The sequence below is a fragment of the Montipora capricornis genome, chromosome 5 (genome assembly GCF_036669925.1).
Source record: "Montipora capricornis isolate CH-2021 chromosome 5, ASM3666992v2, whole genome shotgun sequence".
NCBI classification, from domain to species: domain Eukaryota; kingdom Metazoa; phylum Cnidaria; class Anthozoa; order Scleractinia; family Acroporidae; genus Montipora; species Montipora capricornis.
Window position 1 is genome coordinate 542,501 of NC_090887.1, and position 15,000 is coordinate 557,500.

Genomic DNA, 15,000 nt, shown 5'->3' on the forward strand with positions numbered 1-15,000 from the left:
GAAAAAGATATTAGCCCTTCGTGAGAGCGAATGACGAAGGGCGAACGCTCGAAACGTCAGCTTTTAGATTCTCTGTACTGTGAAAAAATCTTTGGTTGGTTAGAAGAGAAGATGATGGGTCAGTCAGCCATGTCAGAATGACATCAAGACTAAGAATATTGCTTCATTTTTTTCCTTAAACTGATCTGATGCTTTCGGTTTTTTAACAGGTAAACATAGAGAGAGATTTCAACTTGCGAGATCTCAGAAAAGTGGCTCAGGAGAAAGAAAAACTTAAAGAAAAGAATTCAAGGAAAGATAAAAGCAAAGCAGAATGACAGCTTGAACCAAAAAAGACATTTTCAATAAATTTTGTGGCCAAGCAACACTGAAGCAAGCTAAAGAAGCAGTTAAAATGGAGCTTTGATTTTAAATTTGATAAATGGAATTTTTCAAAGACATGGTTATCATCAGTGCAAATTGAGTCGAATATTCCTAAAGAAAATGTTCCCACGGTTGCAGTTCCACCGTAGAATTCAAGGGCACAGGTTTTTCTTTCATTTCAATCCGCTAGCTGCGCAATCGAAGACCTGCCAGTGACGTCAGGCGGCTGTTAAGTGTACCAAACGAAACGATAAAACGATGGAAAAGACCCTCTTACACTTTGAACACGACACGTTGATTTCGGCTTGGTATTTTCATTAGAGATGACAAAGACTCGTTACCAACGCTCGCCTCCTCGTGTTCAAAGTGTACGAGGATGGCAGGGCTTCGATTGCGCGGCTAGGGGAGTGAAATGAATGAAAACCCTTTTTGCCCTTGAATTCTAAGGTGGAATTGAATTGTAACCGTGGGAACATTTTATCCAGGAATATTTGACTCAGTTTGGTGGGGCTCGCTGCTGAGAATCAGCCTTGGTATTTTATCATCAGTTTAACCCGTTGACAACCGAGCAACTGATAATTGCTCAATTCGCGTCGAATCTGGGAAAAAAACCACACAGGAAGGAAGTGACCCACAATAGCAATAAGGTTAGGCTTTTTAATTGAGAATTTTTTTTGTAAAATTATCTCCTCAGGTCGTTTATCGGGATTCCCGTACAAATCCTTATAATTATTTTTGTTGGCTTTCCCTCACGTTGAGCTTGGGGCGCCTGTGGTGAGATTGTCCGTAATTGGCTAAAATCTGTGTCAAACACTGACAGCCTCGCCGTCATTGCCAGGACACACAGCAGTCGTTGTGCCCTTTAGGCGCTGGTATGCCGGCTGACAGTGTACGCGAATGAGAGATTGTCCGAAAAATGAATATTTGGCCGAGAGCTTGGGAAGTCCTCACTCGACTTTTTCTCACCCTCGCCACAATTTCGCTCGTCTCGACCCACCGAGAACCTGGAATAGACCATGAATATCGTTGTCAAAGTACCGACAACGCTGAACCATTCGATTTGTTAAAATGATCATTGGAGATAACTTGAAGCAGAGATTACAGAAAGTCAGTATTAAACTTGAATGTCGTTTCCTTAAAATAGACTTGGAAATTCAACCTACTAGTTCCAGGGCTTTTCTCCGGAAAGAGTAGGGCGGAGAAAAGCCCTGGGAACGAGATTGTTAGAAATTCTGAATATTAGTATTCCCATGGGGGATATGGGTAGAAAAAAGAAATAGTGGGGTAAAAGGAGACCCTGCTGTACAATCCACGACTTGCTGTCAAAGAGATCACGCATCTCACGAACTGTAAGTCATTCTGTTAGTAACTCAGTTTGAACCATCGCAGCGTTTCAAAGAACCAAATACTTTCGCGCATACGAGAAACCTTGTTCTGAGGGATGTTTCTGTATTTTACAAACATACATAGAGTCGCAATTTTGTGGACGGAAATAACGAGCTTATCATTGAGACCTTTGCCCTCTGAAATACAAAAAGACTTGTATTTTGCAAAACACGCGATTGTGTTCTATAGACCGAATTCATAAATGGCAGCCAAAAAAATTTTCTTTTGTTTATGTGCTAATTAGACTAACTAGCCTCGTTTGCATGGACAAACTACAAAAGAAATGTTGCTTGAGAGCGAGGCTAGTGAGTCTCATTAGCACATAAACAAAAGAATACATTTTTGGCCGCCATTTATGCATTCGGTCAATACCCTGTGTCTTGTCTGTGTTCTTAGAGTCTTTTTGTTCATGCAGTTCTGTGACGAGCAAAAAGCAAAGTTCATTCACTTACAAGTGTACCTGTTTACAATCTCTTTGCACTTTTGGCACTTAACGTGGCAGCACCAGAGAAATATACAGTTGCAATTTCTTGTAACCTTGACCTGTTGAATATTATGTCCGCGTCCGCAGCACAGCAACTCGCAGCCATCGATTCCAGAAGATGATATGTTACATACACGTCCCGAAGTCCCGAGGGATCCCTCGCTCGGGTCTGCGTCGCAATAATTCGGTGACGATTCATAATACAGCAGATCCGACTCTGATGGGCGCTTCAAGTGATTATGTCTCGGCTTGAGACGTTCTTTCCCCCTTCTGTTAAGTCTGACAACCATTTCCGAAGCGCTTTCGTACTTTCTTCTGAGATGGTCGCCTACCTGACGAAAAGATGGCTGTTGCATCCAACAGGTTTTCATGGTACATGATCCTGATAATCCGTGACATTTGCATTTGCGCCATAATAGTCTCGAAAGCGCCTGTTGAAACAAAAAAAGAAGAAGAAGTGCATTGACCGTTTTCTGTGCTATGGAGGTACAGATCGTCTGTTTGCAACAGGTGAGAATACCTTTCGTCCTGCTCGGCCGTTATGTCTGTTCATAACAGCTCGGGGGCTGCTGCCTCTCGCCCTTGCATCAGTAAACTGTTCTGAAAACCAAGTTCCAAACTTAACATTGCTACTACAACCGGACCATGTCCAGCCTTTCGGTGTATCACCAGTCACGGACCGATCACAATCACAACTTTTAGTGTTGCCCTGGCTACACGAAGCGGTTATCGCGTGAGAAACGCCAGCTGCTGTAATGGCGTGTAGATATGCTGCCTCACGGCTTGCTGTAAAGGAAACATAAGATTTCAGTTTCTCAATGCCATTCTAATTGTAACGTTTATTTAAAAAACTAAATCAAAGCATTGATCAAAAAAACCAAAAAAAGCGAGGAAGAAAGGTATGGAAGTTCACGGTTGAGAACTACGTCCCTTCTGAAGAGGAAAGAACGACCCCTTGGATACGAACAGAAAATTTCAACTCACGCAAAATTAACACACGCAATTAAAGGTGAACTCAACATTCTTACAAAATTAGGGACCTTAGACCACGATAACGAGAGTGTCATCTCAACTTAAGATCAATTCATGTTACTGTAGTAACTTGGCAACAATCACATTTCCGAGCAACAAAAGTGTGTCAGAACTTTTTTGAGTGGCGCTTAAAAGCTTGGAGCTTGTTTCTCGAAAGCTTCGAACCCGAAAAACAATTCTTGAAACTGAGATTTGCCGCTTAATTTGAAAAACTGATCTTAGGACATACTTTCAAGATCAAAGAAAACAAAACAACGGCATAGTTCCATCACTTAAAACCCATGGCCCTTGAGGGCGAAGGGTCTAATTGTTTTAGTATCACCCAACTAGTCGGACAGAAAAGGCAAAAATAAAGTTAGCAAATGCAAATAGAAAATATATTTTCCGGCGAAAAATTTTCTAGTTTAGCAACGCTTAACGCAATCATTTACCATATAAGGTCAAACTAAGGTACAACCGAGATTGAGTGAACCAATCAGACCACGCAAAATGCATTATCCGAGGTTGAGAATTACATAATATTGGTTAAAACACAGGGAAGCCCGCAAAAATCTGTTTCTATAACCGTTTGTAATTTTGTAATAAAATTATTAATTTATTGGATTCACCGTTTGCTTTTTCTGTATAGCAGCGATACATCCATGAATATGTGCATGGACTAACGCTAAATAATCGTTGTCTTACCTTACCTGCGGTGTAATGTCGTTCTTTGGCATCAGAAGTGGTACTTTTTGAGCGATTTTGAAGATTTCGAGTTCGCTGTTTCCTGTGCCTCTCAATAGAAAGACAAAGGTGGAAGTTAATTTTTTTAACTGCTCCAGCGCCGGGTTTTTCCCCTCCCCCCCCCCCCCCCCCCCACAAAAAAATCGCATCGCCCCGCTTTCAAACATCCCAGGAGAATGGCTGAAAGATTCACTCTTCTTCTCGATCGAAAGTTCATCCAAAGGGCCCGGAGCTAGCCCTCGAAGAAAATCAAAATCCCATACCTTCCGAGTGGTCGAAAGACGTAACACTTTTCATGTGTGCCAGCCTGCTGATTGCCTCTTTCTGATTGGACGCCGTTTGAGGCTGGCACTTGGCTGGCACACGTGAAAAGTGTTACCCATGTCGACCACTCGGAAGGCGAAAGAACGACAGTACAACGGTAAGGTAATACAACGTTTATTTTGCACATATTTATCGATATATCGCTACAGAAGAAGAAAACGGTGAATCCAATACATTTATTGCAAAATTACAAGACCAATCAGAAGTGAAACCAAAACCAATCGTGGCTTGCGCGTGCACATTTTCCCGCGCTTTGTGTCGGCTACGAGTAATTACTTCGAGTTTTGATTGGTTTACTGGATTGTCTCCATCCTCTGTGATTGGCCAAAGTAATTACTTTGGTTTTGGTTTTACGACACTCGATTGAAACTCGCTGCCTGTGCGAAGATCCTGAATGGTCAGATGGAAAGTTTATAATTGGAAAGCAGAATCCCCCTCTTTTCCTAATCGTGCCTTGATCGTGACAGTTGACAAAACCGAAAATGGAAATGCTTCTCAAATATTTTGGCTTAAAGACGTATGCAATTTGTTCCGATGAATAATTATTGTTGACTTGATTAATTTGAGAAAATCCGGTAAGCTTTCAGGAATGCTGCGAATTCTTTTCATGTTATGAATTTGAAAGGATTATTTTAGGACGGCCTTGGTTAAGTCAAGTTAAGCGGAATCCTTCCATACTCCATATCCTGAGAGGGAGGCAGTACGTACTCGTTGAGATAAGCTGAATCCCTTATTCAACAGCCAGATGCGCTTACTCCAATTTTATTCCTCTATTGGAGGACCGAGGAACGAGTGTAGTAATGGAAAACGAGAAAGATGCAACTGAAACATACTCCTTCAAAGAGAACCGCGGTTTCAATTTCTTGACAAGAAGTGTCTCCGGCTGTATTTAACAGTTGGGTAATGAAATATTGCGATGCAACAGTTCTTCAGAACAAGCTCATTGTGTAGCTTCTTTAAAAAATCCCTTACTGCCTAGTTTAAAAAAATATTTTAAATAGGTAATAACTGAGTAATAACTTCCTTATATCACGAAAAAGAGCGCCGTGACATAGACGATAATTGGACCGCTTCCTAGAAAACATCAGATCACGTTATTTACGAAAAGTAAAACTGCGCGCAAGAGGCAACCGAAACACGTCTTAAAATTCTAATTCCAGACGCCTTTACCTTCCAAGGAAACGCTTTTATCTATTTAAAACACTTTTTTATTATTCATTTTTATCACTGGGTTGTGTAAACTGTGTGATGGTTATCTGGGACTAAAAATGTTGAGGTATTTTATTGGAAAATTTAATGGCAATGAAAACAAAAAATCTCCAACGATGTCTGAACGAAATCAGTTGCCAAAAGACAGTTAAGTCATCAGTCCACAAATTTGTTTACGTTTGTGACAAGACTTTTTTTCTTCGTCTACAACTTTCTCAAGGGAGGTAAGAAAAAGGTCAGAAAAAGTTAATTTGTTAACTTCCGCTAATAATCGTTCCCGCGTCTGCTCGGTTTACGAAACAATAAAAACGAGAATAATTCAGGAAATTCGTGCTCTAATTCATGCTAGTCAAAGTATAGCACTTTTCCTTCTTTAAATAATCAATAAATTCCTCAATTATGTTTTTTTTTCAAACGCACAGAAAGCAACAAAAGATCAGAGGCATAGCGCTATGATGGAGCTGTGGAATCATTCTGAAGGAGCATTTTGTAGTGACCTGCCGGATCAACGACCTCGCACGTTGGCATTGCAGTGCTGTTAGCGACTCTGTGTGCGATCTCCAAATGAACTTTGGACAAGATAACTTTCTTAAGCTGACAAATAAACTTGTGTGCTGAAAAAACGAAAGCTATCGACTTAAGTAAACAGATCTTAAACTTGTCAACTTAGAAGCTAGCGTAATTCGACTCGACTGACTCGTAACTTCCCGCACCCCATGCAACCCTTACCTCTCTTAAGAATGGGGTCGAACAATGTCCCCGACTCAGGTACAGCTGAACAATTCCAACGCCTCCGTTCAAATTGTACCTGACATTCTTCGACTGCGTCTTTCGCTCCCTTTGCGACGCTAGCCATCAAGGTGGGATGTTTGCGACAAATTTCCCGCTGTTTTGTGTTGAGTTGCGGAGTTGTGAAGCATAAAAGAGCAGCTTCCTTGGCAGGGTCGGAGGACAGAGCTGTGTGCGTTCCTAACGTCCTGTTAGAAACGTAAGAAGAGTTTTATGTAGTTTTCTTAATCTCATAGCAGTTCGTTAATTTGAAAGACTCAGTAATAACTTGACCGACAAGGTTGTTCTCTACTCACCACCAAACAGACTCGCTTTCCCTAGAGAAGCATAAACAAATAAGGATGACCCAAGGTATTCTCATCTTCTTCGGTTGATTAAATCGCCTCCGGCTAGAACGCGCAAATTGCCTCCAAGTGGATTTTCTCAGTTTCGAGTACCGCACGCTTTTGTACTAAAATCGCTTGCGTTGATGTGATTTCTTAAATACCGAATAAAAGCCTGGAATTAAATTAACCAGGTGTCAACAATTTTATAAAAGCGTCATTTCAACCAGCTAATAAAACCTACGTTCGAAAAAAAGAGAGTAAAACGTCCTACCCTCCAAAGAAGGTCATATGATACAAAGAAATGTGCTAAATTTGAAAGAGAATTGATTCAGCCTGTCTCTTTGGGTGTGCGTTCAACCTTTATGAGTCAAGGCTTATTGTTCCGTTCAAATAAAACTATATTACGATATTAAATAAAATTTGTTTTGGGTGCCAAATAACTCATCGCTTGATTGCGTTGATTAAAAATTTACGCATTTATAAAGTTCACACTGTTGGGGAAATTATCTTGCTTTAATTGCGATCACAAGAAACACTTTAAAGCGAGAACGAATCATTATCAGATCTAATGAGGACCTTGCAAGCAGTTTATCAGCAAAAAGGAGCCTTGTTTAATGTTTTAGAGACATGATTTCAATTTTTTTTCCTCGGAAACGTTTCCCGCCAAATGAATTTTGTTCGATGTTTAGATGCCGCTATGTCAAAATTTATCGGAAATGCGTGTTCACTTATTGTTGTAGGCGGAATTCGACCAACGAAAAACAAACTGTTGAATCAATTAGCTATTTTCCACACAACATATTACATGCCTTTCACAATCAATTAATTATAGCTCTGTTAGAATCATCAAAGTAGGCCTTCTCTTTGAAGGTTTAACGAAGGTATTTTCGGGGACCAACTTAGGAGAAAATTTGCTTTGGTATATCGGTACAAGCCTAGGACCATAAAATTCCCTCTTTTTTAGAAATCTTGTACGAAGCTCTTGTGCATGTAAGTTTGATTTGATCGCCTGCAAAAGTGATTTGCGTTAAGTAATTGTCAGTTAGGTGATATGCAGTCAGTTGCTCGACCTATTTCGACATAAGTTTTGCCTTGAACTGTTAATGACACTATTCAATGAATAGAGCAATTATTCTAATAACTGTCTCGAATTTTGTCTGAACTGAAACAAACGTGACCTGTTCAACAAAATACCTTGTGGAAGAGAAAGTCATTTAAAAAAGATTTTGTAATAAATAACTCGTTCAAATATTGTTCTTCATAAGCTGGCGTGTCTTTATAAAAAGCGTCCAGTTACTGACAGACATTTCCTGGTCCAAAACTACCGATTGTTCTCTCTTACAAGTCAAGTTCATCAGGACATCAAGCTGTGTCAACATCATCAATAAAAATGAATTTAACGCGATCGGTGAAAGATTTTAAGTCCAGTCGGGTTTTCTTGTGTAAACACGGGTACTCAAATTAAAGCGGCTAACTTAAAAAGCTTTAACAAAGTTGGGTGTGAAAAATACTTCAGATTTTCTGATGCATTTTCGACATAGCCGGTGTGAAACATTCCTACCTATACTGAGCTTCCCTTTTTTCTTTTTCTCTAAACTTTTGCTCAAAGGTCTTTCGTTCGACCGGAAACGACATCAAAATCTTTATTTAAAAGTAATTATTTTTCAATCCAGGAGAATAGTTATTATTGACAGTCAACTGTATCACTTGGAATAATTGAAAATTAGTGAAAAGGAGTAAGCATTGCTTTATTCCAAATCTTTCGTTTTTAAACTAATAGCCCCAAAGAATTTTGGCGTATGCAATTGTAATGACTTCAATCATTCAATTGATCGTTTTGTGACTTTGAACGTCAACCGTGCCCATTGTAAAGTCTTCCCTTCTTTCGCTCAAAAACAATTGAGGCTGCATCTTCTTTTTTACTTTATACGGATTAAAAGGGAGATTAAAGATTTCTCGCAACATTGAAAAATCGCTCCGGTTACGAATTGCTTATTCATCTGATAACGGCAATGTTGAATCTGGGATACCTGTGGGTTCCTTGCCCCAGGCCACCGAAACTGGTGTTACATGGTACGATCCAAGATGGCGGAAGGTACTATCCCAGTAGTAGATTTTGAAATTATGGGTTTAAATTCTGAAACACCTCCTTCTCACGATGAAGAATCGGTGAAAACACTAGCAGAGAATATCTACACAGCATTCAGTACGATCGGGTTTGTGTATTTAAAGAATCACGGAATATCGAATCAGGAGGTACGCTCTATCATTTGGCTGATCGCATCGCTGTAAAGTCGTTTTGCAACACTACAATTGTAGCACTGCACAGGTCGATACATGTTTACAACTGTTGAATTTCAGATTTCAGAAGTTCGTAAAGCTGGTGACGGGTTTTTCACCCTCCCTGTAGATGTAAAAAAGGAATATACCAGACCCACTGATGGGAGCAATTTCGGATGGGTATCACTCGGGAGAGAAAGGTGAGAGTGGTTCGAATCATTTCACCAACGTCGTGAGGGAATCTGTGGCGAGGGAGTGTTTATGAGTCAATTATGAGTCAATGAGTCAATGAGTCAATGAGTTAGTCCAGTTAATTAAACCATAAAATGAAAGCTAAAATTCCAGAGAGTGCCTAGGCCTAATCACTGAAACGAGGGCTTAGGCTCATTGACTCATTTGACTCATAAAACATGCGTTCTCGTGGCGAGGAGTTGGTCAGTAGCGAGGTGAACATAAAACAATCCAGAAACGTGCATAAAAGTGCTATTGTGGACAAGTCGATCTACTCAGCTGTTCTTTGCAGCCCCACCCCCTGGCAGCCGATGGGGTCATTATTTTGTAATAATAATAATAATGATGATGATGATGATGATGATGATGATGATGATGATGATAATAATAGTGTCTTGCTAATCGTTGTCACCAAATACATCACTGACACAGCTCAACAAGATTGAACCAAAAGCATACTATGGTGCCTCTGGCTGCCTTATATGGTCTATGCATGACTTCGGAGCACAGCTTACAGCCAGCTAGAATCAGCTGTATGCTGGTTTTTTGCTGAGGGAGGAAAACCGGAGAAAACCCGGAGAAAAACTGTGGAAGCAGAGTAGAGAACCAACACAAACTCAACCCACTTATGGTGTTGGGTCCGGGAATCGAACTTGGGTCGCATCGGTGGGAGGCAGGTGCTCTCAGCAGTGCACCAACCCTGCTACCTTTTTCATTGTCACCCCTGTGTTGCGCAGTAGAAAATTTGGCTAAGTCCGGGAATACCTGACCAGTTCTTTTTTTATGATTGGCATGTACTGTTAAATGCCTTGCTAGTGAGATTCTAGAATACCAGGCTACTATTTAAGTCTTGTAGTGGCATCCTTGAAGTGGCATCCTTGAAGAACGAGGCATATAACAGAGCTCATATGCAATTATTTGGATTCTTTAAGCAGTGCCTCTACAAGAAGACAAGAGCAGAGTGGTATTCTCAAAGCATTCCACAAATTCAATATGGCCAGGGCTCTGGCATAATATGTTATACAGTGGGCCCACAACACTCAGTTTTGGACTTGAATTCTAGACATTATTTGGAAGAAATGCCTTGTCTGCCAAGACAATGTAATGTAATGTTTTTTAAAGATAAGTTTTCTTGATTTTTCTACCTCTTAAAAAAATGATTGTGGCATCTCTTGATAACTGGCTATTGTTTTGGTACTGACAGTAGCAACTGTTACTTCTAATGTTTACAGGTAGTTCTATGTTTTTAGGTTGGGTATTAATTAAACCAATGACATTGTACCCTACAAGACATGCTATATGACCTGGAAATTGATTATTAAAGCCTACTAAATGGGGCATCAAGGGGAAGGACTTTTTCCAACTTTTTCAGAAGTTGATCTTTTCCTCAGTTTAAATCCATCTCGGCCTGGAGATTTGAAGGAAGCATTTAATGTGTGCGAGCTTTATGATGAAACAAAGGTTCGTACTGTTTTCTTTTGTACTGGTGCTTGTAGTTTCAAATGATTACAAGTAATAACAGTAGCTTAATGTTTAAGAAAAATCTTGGCTTTCTGTAAAAACATGTGATAAAAGCTATTTTAATGATGAAATGATATACGAAATGGATCATAATATGAACTGTGAGTATCTTAGCTACACTTAAAAGCTATTTCTTGCTTATTTGTTAGTTATATGGATATTTAATTCCAACGACCTTTAAAAACCTGATCAATTACCAAATGGATTTAATAATAATAACAACAACAACAACAACAACAACAATAATAATAATAATAATAATAATAATAATAATAATTTCTTTACAGAAATGGCCCGAACAAGAAGCTCCAGAGTTTAAGCATGTGGTCGCGTCATTTTTCAAGAGGTGTACATATCTGGCAAATAGAATTCTCTGTGTTATTGGAATAGGACTCAAGCTTAAGGTATTCAATTTCAACTGCTTTGCCATGAATGAGACACTGTATATCAACATTGAGGCCTGTAGGCAGGTTTTTTTTTGCAGAAGTGTGCGATGCAATGGGGAGACAGACCAATCAAGTGCCAGAGTTGAGCTCTGAGTACTCCCCCAGCAAATTTTGAAAATTAGGTTGTTTGAGACTGCATTTTGAAGGCAATAAAAGTTATGATATGAAAACAGGCAGCCAAAAGTGAACTTAAAAACATGGAAACTACCTACTCAAAAGTTTGAACTTCGAAATGGACTTTTTTCGGCGCAGAGACTACCGGTACTTTATGTGTGTATTTTACAGTTTAAGAGAATAATGCCACTATTTAAAAATAACAAAAATAGAAATAAAGTTGAAAATCTGTATTATTTACTGGGATTGCTGCAGAGTTACATATAAACTCATTTCCAGTCACCTGAGTACATTGAAGACTGTTGCCTTGTCCCAAGTGGAAGGTGATGTCCCGTTGCCTTGTAGTGGACAAGTGTAAAATCTCTGGTTTTGATCCCACAAAAAGAAATATCAGAACAAAATCCTTAAATCGAGACCTCATGGACAGAGCAATATAATGATATTAATACATTGTAATGAACTTTATTTATCAAGTGGCAAGTCTTCTAACGCTGGGCCACTAATAATTGGGGACATTGAACATAGGAATCAAATCAATAATAATTTATTTATTTACTAATTAAGCAATAGAGGACGTTTTCCATGTTTCCATAGCCTCATCTAAACACGAAGGGGAGTTGGGAGAATAGACAGTTATGCAAACCTGAGATGCAGTCAAGGGTTTGCATAACTGTCGAGAATTCTCCCAACTCCCCCTCATGTTTAGATGAAGCTATGGAAACATGGGAAAAAAGTCCTCTATTGCTTTTATAAAATATTCCTCAAAGATTCAACAAATGAAGGAAACTGCGGGTTTTTTGCTTCTTGATTGAAACAGATTTTCTTGATACATGCTCATATTTCCTACCAGCCAATCAAAACACGCATCTGACAATGCACATGTCACAGCCATGTTTCCACACTCTCATCTAAAACACAGCTATTGACGATTGAGTATGAGAGTGTGCGTGCTATCCTAATAATTATTATTTTTATAAAATGAAATCAAACACAAGCTACATGTATAATTATGAAACTTATGAATATCATGATGATCTTTTTGGTCACTATTCTAGGAAATGATGTTAATTCTTGGGGTTCTTGATTTGTAGTTTTCTCAATATTAGTGGAGCACTTGTGCTCGGCTAAATAACCTTGAGACTCAAATAAAGTGATTATTATTATTATTATTATTATTATTATTATTATTAATTTGTTAATTTTCTCACAGGACCCAAAGTGGCTCAGTCAAGTGCACAGTGGTATTGGAGGTCCAGAAAATGCCACTGCGTTACGACTGTTGTATTACCCACCTCTTCCTGAGAACTGGGATGTCAAACCCAATCAAGTGCGGTGTGGGGAGCATAGTGACTATGGCTCTATTACACTGCTGTTTCAAGATGATGTGGGTGGCTTAGAGGTGAGCACCATAATCTCTTTTCCCCTAAGCTTTTGCTGGTTTATACTGCCTACCTGAGCACTCCCCCCAGATTCCTGATACCTTCTTCTTAGTTCACTCTCTTGCCCCTCCACACAAAAGCCTTCTTTCTGTCCCCACCCTTGCTCCCTTTTTTCCATTCCATTTGTTTCTAGGTCCCACCCCGCCCCTTTTCAGTTGGTCCCTTCATTATGGATGGATCACAATACAATAATGAGACGCCACTACCGTATTCTATTGGGGGCATTGCTTTGCAGCTCCGCCCAATATGAGATTACATTTTTTCCAACTGCCGATATATCATAGTGCAGTACTGGCATCTCAAAATTGCAATAATTGGTTTATAATGATGATATGAGGTTATGATGTCACTGCAGGTTCTTCCTGTAAATGGAGAGTACACACCAGCTAAACCTATTGCTGGAACGGTGTTGGTCAATATTGGAGATCTCATGCAAAGATGGACAGCTGATAAACTGATATCTACGGTAAGAGGCTATTACCTGTAGTCACAGTTCATCCTGTTGTAAACAACAATCAAAATTGGGAAGTACTGTCAGTACCTATCCATGGTAAAAAAACTATATACCGAGCAAGGGCCTCCATTGGCAAAAAATTGTACAAATCAAGCAGTGCTAGAGAAGGTTCTCTGGCTCTATCAATATTACTTATTTCCCATACATTCATGGGGTATACAGTTGAACCTTCTGTAAGCGACCTCCCAAAATTTCAAGCCCAGGTGGTTGCTTACGAGAGGTTAAGTCTGCTACGAGCCTGGAAGGCCCATCAGGCCGGCGCTTATCTCCGGTTTCTGTAGCATGAAGCGACTAGGAGTATTTACACTCCCCCCTGGATGGGATGCTAGTCCATCGCAGGGTTACCTCCAGCATTAAATTCGCCGGTACCCATTTATACACCTGGGTGGAGAGAGGCACCGTGAGAGTAAAGTGTCTTGCCCAAGAACACAACACAATGTCCCCGGCCAGGACCCGAACCCTGACCACTCGATCCGGAGTCAAGCGCACTAACCATGAGGCCACCGCGCCTCCCACTTACGAGAGCTTAGACCATATTAAGTCAAAATTTTGCCTTATTAGCATGTGGTAACTGCAGAGAGTTACCCCATCCGCCAATGCCCATCTAAACCCATGTAACAACTTTTAGAAGTCACAAAAATCTTTATTCCCATGTGAATACACAATTTATGGAGATAACAAGATATCAATACCTTGGCTGAAATAAAAAATCAAAATTAGGGAATGATTGTTGACTGCCCTGAATCAGTATTGTACTTCGATTTTCAAACTGTGGTTCCGCTAAACTGATGACTGTTCTTGGGAGAACGGTCAGTCAGGAAATCAGCTATAATTTTCTGTAGTTTTAGAACATTTAAGACTGATAGAATACAGTGTAGGTGCATTTTTCCTTTAAATTTTTAATTATTTGTTTTATTCATGTAAAAAGTCAATTTCCAGAAAAAATCTGGTGCTTCCCATTGACAAATTTCCCCCTCTTGTACTGCCCAGGAATGTGATAATGTTACGAAGCCTTATTATCCATTCCCACTCTATTGCCTGTCAAGTGGTCGCTAACGGGAGATTAAAAACAAAAATAAAACAAAAAACTGTTAGCTCTAATAGTGGTTGTGGTTGCTTATGAGAGATGGTCGCTTACCAGAGGTTCTAAACAGTGATTTTACTTGGAAATGTTTGATATTTTTGAAAAGTGGTTGCAATCGGGGGTTCGAATGTAGTAAGTTTCCTTTTTTTCTCATGGATGACCTGGTCATGCCATGAGGTTTAGGAGGCACTTGATCACTCACTCCATTCCAATTAATCTTAAAATTATTGCATTTTAGAAGCACAGAGTTCTTATTCCAAAGGAGGACTTGAAGCAGAGAATTGTGCGGCGATCATTAGCATTTTTTGTCCATCCGGATGATATGGTTATAATTGAATGTCTTGATGGATCAAACAAATATCCTGCAATCACATCCATGGGATATCTTCAACAAAGATTTGCTGTGACATACTGAAATAGTGACTTGATCATATCACAAAAGTAAAACTTTTATGACTGTTTCATTTGCAATCTGAACTCATTCATGAGCAGTACCAAGTTGTTTAAATGATGGATTGCACTATTCACCAGGGCCCGGTTGTTTGAAGACCGTTTAACCTAATCCAGGATTAGTTTAAACTTTTGTTTCATGTTTTCAACTTTTTGGTGAAAGTTTCTTTCGCTTATTTTTGTTTTTCAAGGTTAACTTCTTCTAATGTAAAACTTTGCCGCATATCAGTGTTGAACAGCATTTAGCAGTAGAGAAATTATAAAAACTCCTTGGTTAATTTTTAA

At 39.5% G+C, this 15,000-nt stretch overlaps 3 protein-coding genes across 5 annotated transcripts in view; 2 read left to right on the top strand and 1 right to left on the bottom strand.

Moving 5' to 3' along the window:
• Window positions 1–1,790, top strand: part of LOC138048987 (thioredoxin-related transmembrane protein 2-A-like) — an 11,231-nt gene extending 9,441 nt beyond the window's left edge. For both annotated transcript variants that reach the window (XM_068895068.1, XM_068895067.1), the window contains exon 8: window positions 210–1,790. In XM_068895068.1, coding sequence (XP_068751169.1) covers window positions 210–317 — 108 coding nt within the window. In that variant the 3' untranslated portion in view covers window positions 318–1,790. The remainder of the gene's footprint in view (window positions 1–209) is intronic.
• LOC138048984 (protein Wnt-3a-like) lies at window positions 1,008–7,106 on the bottom strand. The gene is made up of 5 exons (XM_068895064.1): window positions 6,908–7,106; window positions 6,607–6,808; window positions 6,251–6,498; window positions 2,754–3,019; window positions 1,008–2,664 (listed from the first exon to the last, which is right to left on the bottom strand). The coding sequence occupies exons 2-5, from the start codon at window positions 6,669–6,671 to the stop codon at window positions 2,194–2,196; spliced, it is 1,050 nt and encodes a 349-aa protein (XP_068751165.1). The 5' UTR covers window positions 6,672–6,808; window positions 6,908–7,106; the 3' UTR covers window positions 1,008–2,193.
• Window positions 7,107–8,691: 1,585 nt separating this feature from the next.
• LOC138048985 (uncharacterized) overlaps window positions 8,692–15,000 on the top strand; it is a 15,756-nt gene continuing 9,447 nt past the window's right edge. The window contains exons 1-7 of one of the 2 annotated variants that reach the window (XM_068895065.1): window positions 8,693–8,892; window positions 8,998–9,116; window positions 10,539–10,608; window positions 10,956–11,072; window positions 12,439–12,627; window positions 13,023–13,133; window positions 14,504–15,000. The exon at window positions 14,504–15,000 is cut by the window's right edge and continues 548 nt beyond it. In XM_068895065.1, coding sequence (XP_068751166.1) covers window positions 8,707–8,892; window positions 8,998–9,116; window positions 10,539–10,608; window positions 10,956–11,072; window positions 12,439–12,627; window positions 13,023–13,133; window positions 14,504–14,680 — 969 coding nt within the window. In that variant the 5' untranslated portion in view covers window positions 8,693–8,706 and the 3' untranslated portion in view covers window positions 14,681–15,000. Of the gene's footprint in view, window positions 8,893–8,997; window positions 9,117–10,538; window positions 10,609–10,955; window positions 11,073–12,438; window positions 12,628–13,022; window positions 13,134–14,503 lie in introns of both variants that reach the window. The other variant, XM_068895066.1, reaches the window with a different exon arrangement.